General features: G+C 51.9%; 1 protein-coding gene across 1 annotated transcript in view; it reads left to right on the top strand.

Annotated features, from left to right (window-relative positions):
• The first annotated feature begins 5,897 nt into the window (after positions 1-5,897).
• LOC132574469 (acetylcholine receptor subunit delta-like) overlaps positions 5,898-9,697 on the top strand; it is a 41,464-nt gene continuing 37,664 nt past the window's right edge. Inside the window, exon 1 of the mRNA XM_060242822.1 lies at positions 5,898-6,004. Coding sequence (XP_060098805.1) covers positions 5,953-6,004 — 52 coding nt within the window. The 5' untranslated portion in view covers positions 5,898-5,952. The remainder of the gene's footprint in view (positions 6,005-9,697) is intronic.

The raw sequence follows: 9,697 nt of genomic DNA, 5'->3' as shown, positions 1-9,697 counted from the left end.
CATCTACCTCACAGGGTGTTTGTTGTGGGGGAGGAAGGTAAAGAAGATGGTGAGCCGCTCTGAGACTCTTCGGAGTGGAGGGCGGGATATAAATCCAATATCTTCATCTACCTCACAGGGTGTCTGTTGTGGGGGAGGAAGGGAAAGGAGATTGTGAGCTCCTCTGAGACTCTTCGGAGTGGAGGGCGGGATATAAATCCAATATCTTCATCTACCTCACAGGGTGTCTGTTGTGGGGGAGGAAGGGAAAGGAGATTGTGAGCTCCTCTGAGACTCTTCAGAGTGGAGGGCGGGATATAAATCCAATATCTTCATCTACATCACAGGGTGTCTGTTGTGGGGGAGGAAGGTAAATGAGATTGTGAGCCGCTCGGAGACTCTTCGGAGTGGAGGGCGGGATATAAATCCAATATCTTCTTCTTCTCATGCCTAGGAATGAGACCCCCCTTCTCATGCTGAGATCCCGCTTCTCCTTCCTCAGCACCTGCCTTTCCGCATTGACCTTGGGACGTTTCCAGAGGAAATAGTTAAAATGATGGCCTTCAAAACGGATATTTCATTTGAGGACACTGCTGTGTCTCCAAGGCTCAGAGCCCCTTCCCCCCAATCCATATTTTTAAACCATTTAAATGATTGTGAGGGTTGTGAATTTAGGGCTGCCAGCTCCCGTAATTGGGAAATTCCTGGTGATTTGAGGGGTGGGGCCTGCAAAGGGGAGGGACCTCAGCAGGGTAGAATGCCATAGTCTCCACCATCCAAAACAGCCATTTTCTCCTGGGGGAACTGATCTCTGTGGTCTGAAGGCGAGCTGTAATTCTGGGAGATCTCCAGGCCATATTTGGAGGTTTTGTAGGGTTGCCAGCTTCCAGGTCTGGTCTGGAGATCCCCCGCTTTGACAACTGATCTCCAGCTGACAGAGATCAGCTCCCCTGGAGAAAATAAGCAATACGAGATAACCACCGGAAGCAATAAAACTTTCACGCAAAGCGTGCGAATATGCGTTTTCAGTGAAGTAAAACAAAACCGAAACGAAGGAACACTGAACATTCTTGAAATTTTCCCCACAAAGTCTCTCAACAGTCACAACGAACGATAGCCTCTTCAAATAGGACTTAATGAAGACGTGGGTGGTCTTTAAGTTCTTAGTGTTCCACTCATGATGGTACAGAGAGAATAAGGAAAGAGTCCTCACGGTTTCAGTAGTTCTTCCTCAGCCTCTTTCTCCAGCGCTACTCTTTACAGCATGGATCAACGCACGCTCTAATTTGCTGCTACCGGCCAGGAGATCTCTTCTCCCTGGACATCAGTTGTAATATAGGGAGAGGATCTCCAGGTCCCACCTGCAGGTTGGCAACCCTAGATGACGTGGATTGCATTCTGGGTTTTGGGATTTGACTTTGGGGCCCTCCACAGTTGCTAGCTGCCAACAGGCAGCTTGCTCGACCAACTGGCCTGGCTTGGCCGCGTCTGCGTGGCTCTCTCTCCGAGCCAAGCAGCCGCCCACCTCTTGCAGCTGTGCCCGTCGCATAACCCCGTGGCCCCGAAGATCGTTTCCACTGGGACAGGAAGCGCCTGTCAGGGGGACATTGATGGATGGAGCAGGCTGGGCGCCTGGCCACCCAGGGGGATGGCAGGGCGGTTCCAGAGATGCAGCAGCTGCTCCCGACAAAGCCGCAAGAAGAACTCCGGGTGTGCCCACGGCCCCAGCCCAGCCCGGAGGACCCTTTCCCCCACATCACAGAGCACCGTGTCCAAGCCGGGCAGTCCGTCTTCATTCTGCTGTGAAGCCCAGTGGCCCGATGGGTGTGAATTAAGGAGCACTGCCAAGTAGGGTTGCCAGGCCCAATTCAAGAAATACCAGAGGACTTTGAGGGTGGAGCTAGGAGACTTTGGGGATGGAGCCAGAAGCAAGGCTGTGGCAAGCGTAACTGAACTCCAAAGGTAGATCCGAGTGGGCAGCCGTGTCGGTCTGAAGCGACAGAGCGAAGCAGTAAACAAGTTGCGCCGCACCTTTAAGACCAACTAAATTTTATTCGGAATGTAAGCTTTCGTATGCTCTAACCTTAGAGCATACGGAAGCTTGCATTCCGAATAAAATTTAGTTGGTCTTAAAGGTGCCACTTGTCTACAGCTTTGAACTCCAAAGGGAGTTCGGGCCTTCACATTTAAAGGGACCGCGCAACTTTTCGGTTCCTTCCCTTCATTGGAAATAATGAAGAAGAAGAAGAAGAAGAAGAAGAAGAAGAAGAAGAAGAAGAAGAAGAAGAAGAAGATGATGATGATGATATTGGATTTATATCCCGCCCTCCACTCCAAAGAGTCTCAGAGCGGCTCACAATCTCCTTTCCCTTCCTCCCCCACAACAGACACCCTGTGAGGTAGATGAAGATATTGGATTTATATCCCGCCCTCCACTCCGAAGAGTCTCAGAGCAGCTCACAATCTCCTTTCCCTTCCTCCCCCACAACAGACACCCTGTGAGGTAGATGAAGATATTGGATTTATATCCCGCCCTCCACTCCAAAGAGTCTCAGAGCGGCTCACAATCTCCTTTCCCTTCCTCCCCCACAACAGACACCCTGTGAGGTAGATGAAGATATTGGATTTATATCCCGCCCTCCACTCCGAAGAGTCTCAGAGCGGCTCACAATCTCCTTTCCCTTCCTCCCCCACAACAGACACCCTGTGAGGTAGATGAAGATATTGGATTTATATCCCGCCCTCCACTCCAAAGAGTCTCAGAGCGGCTCACAATCTCCTTTACTTCCACACAACAGACACCCTGTGAGGTGGGTGGGGCTGGAGAGGGCTCCCACAGCAGCTGCCCTTTCAAGGACAACCTCTGCCAGAGCTGTGGCTGACCCAAGGCCATGCCAGCAGGTGCAAGTGGAGGAGTGGGGAATCAAACCCGGTTCTCCCAGATAAGAGTCCGCACACTTAACCACGACACCAAACTGGCTCTCTACATAACATGAAGATCACACCATGAAGGCTGGGGACACCTTCTTTGGGGGCTCATAGAATTGGACTCCCTGGTCCAATCCTTTTGAAACTTGGAGGGTATTTTGAGGAGAGGCATGGAATGCTACGCTGCAGATTTGGTGCCTCTATCTAAAAAAACAAACAAACAAAAAACAGCCACCCCAGAGCTCCAGATACCCAAAGATCAATTCTCCATTATACCCTATGGGAATTCGTTTCCATAGGGAATGATGGAGTGCCCAGCAGATATTTCCTCCCCCCCCCCCCCACACTGCTTTCTGATGACCCTGAAGTGGGGGGAGGGCCTCCAAACTGGGGGATCCAAGTTGGCCTGGAGAACAAGTCCTTTCTGACCCCAAAGTGGTGATCAGCATTTCCCTGGGCGTGTAAGAAGGGGCCACGAGAATGAAGCAAAGATGCAACCCATCGGGCCCTTAGAGACCGACAATATTTTCTGGGGATACACTTCGAAGAGTCCAAGCTGCCTTCATCAAATACAATCCAACTCATATCTGACAAAGGTCCCTTTCCCAATGAAAACTATCTACCGTTGGCCCGGTTCTGAGTAAAGTGATACAAGGGCAGGAAGTCTCATCCAGTGGATTTCATTCGATTAATGAGCCGTCTCTGAAGCAATCTGGCCACTTCCCCCCTCCCCCTTTCTTTCTCAAACTTCTTTTTAAAATATTCTAAGTAGAGTGCTATAGCGCTTGAACATATGAAGCAGAGGTCCATCAGTGGGTATTAGCCACAAGGTATAGCGACAGACTTCACATTTGTGGGATCCAACATCACTGCAGATGGTGACTGTAGCCATGAAATGAAAAGACGTTTGCTCCTTGGGAGGACAGCTAAGGCGAACCTGGGCAGTATAATAAAAAGTAGAGACATCACCCTGCCAACAAAAGTCTGTATTGTCAAAGCAATGGTATTCCCAGTAGTAATGTACGGCTGTGAGAGATGGATCACAAGGAAGGCCGAGCGCAGAAGAATAGATGTTTTTGAGATGTGGTGCTGGAGAAGACTCTCGAGAGTCCCTTGGACTGCAAGAAGATCCAATCAGTCAGTCCTAAGGGAAATCAACCCAGACTGTTCCCTGGAAGGTCAGATGCTGAAGCTCAAATACTTTGGCCACCAAATGAGAAGGGAGCACTCCCTGGAGAAGACCCTGATGCTGGGAAAGACAGAAGGCAAAAGAAGAAGGGGACGGCAAAAGATGAGGTGGCTGGACAGCGTTACTGATGTAACAAACACGAATTTGAGCAGACTTCGGAGGATGGTGGAAGACAGGAGGGCCTGGCGTGACTTGGTCCATGAGGTCGCAAAGAGTCTGACTCGACTGTGACTGAACAACGAAATAGATGAAACTGTCTGGGGCACGTGATGCTCTGTATTCTTGGTGTTTGTGGAGGGGGGGCAACAGTGGGTGGGCTTCTAGTGACCTGGCCCCACTGATGGCACCTGGGTTGTTTGCCCACTGTATGACAGAATGTTGGACTGGATGGGCCATTGGCCTGATCCAACATGGCTTCTCTTATGTTCTTAATATACCATAGTGGTGTCAAGGCATCCCAATTGCGCTGCTGTAGCACTGAAGTGCTATATTGGTCTCATAGTGCTATAGAGCTCAACTTAGAATGGTAAGAAAAAGTTCAAGGAAGATCACACCATGAAAAGGGTGGGAAGTAGCATTCTGGGAAGTGCTACAAACATTTTAAACGGCACACCACAGCGATACAGAAGCGCAACAAAGAGGTGACAACAGAAGAAAGCCGTTTCCCTCCAACGCAGCTAAACCACGCTTTGCTAACCAGACGCAAGCAGCTTTGTATGAAAAGGTAAACCAAATCCTTCGGTAGTCAGTTACTAAAAGTGGTCTGTTTGAAATAACAAAAAAAAATCCGTTGGCTACCAGCTACTAAAATGAAACACGAAGGCTGTTTGAAAGGGAACAAAGAGAGCTTTGACTCTCGAAAAGAGCCGTGTTTCCTCGAAAGCTTGTGCAACAATAAAATGTGTTAGTTTTAAAGGTGCTACTGAACTCTTTACTATTTTGCAGCAACAGGCTATAAGTTCACACGGCTAACTCCTCTGGGCATGTTTCGCCTGGAGAGGAGGCGGCTGAGAGGTGGTATGATCACCATCTTCAAGTACTTGAAGGGCTGTCAAGTACTTGAATTTGGAATTGTTTTCTGTGGCCCCAGAAGGCAGGACCAGAACCAATGGGTTGAAATTAAATCAAAAGAGTTTCCGGCTCAACATGAGGAAGAACTTCCTGACCGTTCGAGCGGTTCCTCATTGGAACAGACTTCCTCCTTGGGAGGTGGTGGGCTCTCCTTGCTTGGAGGTTTTTCAACAGAGGCTGGATGGCCATCTGACAGCAATGAAGATCCTACAAATTTAGGGGGAGGGGTTTGTGAGTTTCCTGCATTGTGCAGGGGGTTGAACTGGAGGTCTCTTCCAACTCTTATGATTCTGGATCGAAACGTTTACATTCCAAAAATCTCGTTGGCCCTTAAATGCAAACCCAGCTGTTCAGGACTACACACCTGTCGTCTCTAGGGGAACTGCTCTCTGTCGTCTGGAGACCTCTTGCAATTCTGGGAAGATCTCCAGGCCCCATCTGGAGGTTGGCAACTCTCATTCCTCCCTGACGTGACCCCGGGCAGAGGAATTCCTCATGCTGACAGCACCCCCCCCCCCAGCCAGTTCCTTGCACTTTTGTTTACTGCAAGCAGAACAGCTCATTCCCTCTTGGCACCCCGGGGGGAAGGAAGGGATCGGATTGCCACCTCTTGTCTCCCGGTCCGGCTGCTATTTTGTCCCTTCCCCCACCCCCCAGGCCAACCACCTGCCACTGTCCATTTGCATTCCATCATCAGGCTCTCAGCGTGGACTTCCGTCCGTTTTTCAGCAGATACGCTCGGAGACGGAGGGAAGGGACGTGGTTCTGGAGACGCAGGTGCCAGCATGGAGACGCCGGGACTGTGGTTCACGCTCTTTGGGGTCTTTGTCCTTCCAGGTAAGGATGGAGCTTGAATTTCTTGGCACCTGCATGGACTCATGGGGGAGCAAAGTCCAGCAGGTGCTTCCTGCTAACGCCAAGAACAGAGCTGAACGTGGACTGCGTGTTCACTACCTAATTCCTGATACCGGAATCCTCATCTGCTTGGAAACCATTTGTTCGTCTCTAGGCATTTATTGTCAAATTCAAGGGTGGAGGGCGAGGCCTTGGGTACTCTGCATTTGCGTCGAGAACCTTTTCTTTCTTCGGCACGCAAATCGGAACTTTGGCTGAGCCAGGGGTGTTAAGCCGAGGGTGCGCTGGGACGATGGCTAAAAGAAGTCAACTCCTGATGACTTCACCATGGCCTAAAAAAAGTCAGCTTCTGATGTTGACATCAGAAATCGACTGGGATTCCACCTGTTCGACTTGCTGGGCAGAGCTCAATAGTCACAAGGGGATGGTAGGCGGGGGGTGCCAGTTGGGATTGGTGGCGCACGCTGGAATCCCGGTAGCGCCGAGGGCTGTTGACGCTACTTCCGTGGCTGAGCTACGGGTTAGATTAGGTGTACTTTTCTGAGTATGTAGGTGCGTATCTAGATCCAGGGGGGCAGCCGCGTTGGTCTGAAGCGACAGAACAAAGTTGGAGTCCGGTAGTCGGAGAACAAAGTTGGAGTCCAGAGAATCAGTTTGGTGTAGGGGTTAACTGTGTGGACCCTTTTCTGAGACAACTGGGTTTGATTCCCCCCTCCTCCGCTTGCAGCTGCTGGAATGGCCTTGGGTCAGCCATAGCTCTCTTATCTGGGAGAACCGGGTTTGATTCCCCACTCCTCCACTTGCAGCTGCTGGAATGGCCTTGGGTCAGCCATAGCTCTCTTATCTGGGAGAACCGGGTTTGATTCCTCCCTCCTCCACTTGCACCTGCTGGAATGGCCTTGGGTCAGCCAGAGCTCTCTTATCTGGGAGAACCGGGTTTGATTCCCCACTCCTCCACTCGCACCTGCTGGAATGGCCTTGAGTCAGCCATAGCTCTCTTATCTGGGAGAACCGGGTTTGATTCCTCCCTCCTCCACTTGCACCTGCTGGAATGGCCTTGGGTCAGCCAGAGCTCTCTTATCTGGGAGAACCGGGTTTGATTCCCCACTCCTCCACTTGCAGCTGCTGGAATGGCCTTGGGTCAGCCAGAGCTCTCTTATCTGGGAGAACCGGGTTTGATTCCTCCCTCCTCCACTTGCACCTGCTGGAATGGCCTTGGGTCAGCCAGAGCTCTCTTATCTGGGAGAACCGGGTTTGATTCCCCACTCCTCCACTTGCAGCTGCTGGAATGGCCTTGGGTCAGCCAGAGCTCTCTTATCTGGGAGAACCGGGTTTGATTCCTCCCTCCTCCACTTGCACCTGCTGGAATGGCCTTGGGTCAGCCAGAGCTCTCTTATCTGGGAGAACCGGGTTTGATTCCCCACTCCTCCACTTGCAGCTGCTGGAATGGCCTTGAGTCAGCCATAGCTCTCTTATCTGGGAGAACCGGGTTTGATTCCCCACTCCTCCACTTGCAGCTGCTGGAATGGCCTTGGGTCAGCCAAAGGTCTCTTATCTGGGAGAACGGGGTTTGATTCCCCACTCCTCTACTTGCAGCTGCTGGAATGGCCTTGGGTCAGCCATAGCTCTCTTATCTGGGAGAACCGGGTTTGATTCCCCACTTCTCCACTTGCAGCTGCTGGAATGGCCTTGGGTCAGCCAAAGGTCTCTTATCTGGGAGAACGGGGTTTGATTCCCCACTCCTCCACTTGCAGCTTCTGGAATGGCCTTGGGTCAGCCATAGCTCTCTTATCTGGGAGAACGGGGTTTGAATCCCCACTTCTCCACTTGCAGCTGCTGGAATGGCCTTGGGTCAGCCATAGCTCTGGCAGAGTTGTCCTAGAAAGGGCAGCTTCTGGGAGAGCTCTCTCAGCCCTACCCACCTCACAGGGTGTCTGTTGTGGGGGAAGGAGATAAAGGAGATTGTAAGCCGCTCTGAGACTCTAATTCAGAGAGAAGGAAAAGGAAAGGTCCCCCGGGCAATCACCAGTCGTTTCCGACTCTGGGGCGACATCGCTTTCACAACGTTTTCACGGCAGACTTTTGACGGGGTGGTTTGCCATTGCCTTCCCCAGTCATCTACACTTCCCCACCCCCCACCCAGCTGAGTCCTCATTTGACCAACCTCGGAAGGATGGAAGGCTGAGTCAACCTCGAGCCAGCTACCTGAAAACCCAGCTTCCGCCGGGGACCAAGCTCAGGTCGTGAGCAGAGCTTAGGACGCAGTTCTGCAGCTTTCACACTCTGCGCCACGGGGCTCTTCAGAGAGAAGAGTGGGGTATAAATCTACAGTCTTCTTCTTCGTCATCGTTGTCTTTGTCGTCATCTTCATTGTTGTCTCCTTCTTCTTCTTCTTCTTACTTTAAGAGCAACAGAACAAGGTTTCGTGGTCTTAAAGGTGCTACCGGACTCCAGCTTTGCTCTATCTGTGAAAGCACGCCCAGGTCCAATGGAGTGGGTGCCTGGGAACAGGGCTGGCCCTAGGGCATGTGGCACCCCAGGCAGACTCACTGCCTGCTGCCCTGCACCCCTGGGGGCCCTAGGTGCACGGGGGCACACCCCCCCCCAGGCTGCCCCAGCCCCCCCCCACTGCCACCCTTCCCTCCCTCCGCGGCACCGCCACGCTCCCCCACCTCCTCGCATGCTCATAGGGGCACCACTAGGTTCAGCGCTACCCACTTCAATGTGGCCCGGGCACCTCAGTGTTCTACCAGAAGGTAGAAGAAGAAGATATTGGATTTATATCCCGCCCTCCACTCCGAAGAGTCTCAGAGGGGCTCACAATCTCCTTTCCCTTCCTCCCCCACAACAGACACCCTGTGAGGTAGATGAAGATATTGGATTTATATCCCGCCCTCCACTCCAAAGAGTCTCAGAGGAGCTCACAATCTCCTTTCCCTTCCTCCCCCACAACAGACACCCTGTGAGGTAGATGAAGATATTGGATTTATATCCCGCCCTCCACTCCAAAGAGTCTCAGAGGGGCTCACAATCTCCTTTCCCTTCCTCCCCCACAACAGACACCCTGTGAGGTAGATGAAGAAATTGGATTTATATCCCGCCCTCCACTCCAAAGAGTCTCAGAGCGGCTCACCATCTCCTTTCCCTTCCTCCCCCACAACAGACACCCTGTGAGGTAGATGAAGATATTGGATTTATATCCCGCCCTCCACTCCAAAGAGTCTCAGAGCGGCTCACAATCTCCTTTCCCTTCCTCCCCCACAACAGACACCCTGTGAGGTAGAAGCAGATATTGGATTTATACCCCGCCCTCCACTACGAAGATTCTCAGAGCGGTTCACAATCTCCTTTCCCTTCCTCCCCCACAACAGACACCCTGTAAGGTAGAAGAAGATATTGGATTTATATCCCGCCCTCCACTCCGAAGAGTCTCAGAGCGGCTCACCATCTCCTCTACCTTCCTCCCCCACAACAGACACCCTGTGAGGTGGGTGGGGCTGAGAGGGCTCTCCCAGCAGCTGCCCTTTCAAGGACAACTTCTGCCAGAGCTATGGCTGACCCAAGGCCATGCTAGCAGGTACAAGTGGAGGAGTGGGGAATCAAACCCGGTTCTCCCAGATAAGAGTCCGCACACCTAACCACTACACCAGAACCAAGGGGTTGAAATTAAATCAG

This window comes from Heteronotia binoei, chromosome 6 (genome assembly GCF_032191835.1).
Source record: "Heteronotia binoei isolate CCM8104 ecotype False Entrance Well chromosome 6, APGP_CSIRO_Hbin_v1, whole genome shotgun sequence".
Lineage (NCBI taxonomy): Eukaryota > Metazoa > Chordata > Lepidosauria > Squamata > Gekkonidae > Heteronotia > Heteronotia binoei.
The sequence above is the reverse complement of the archived record's forward strand: the minus strand, read 5'-3'. Positions and strand labels throughout refer to the sequence as shown.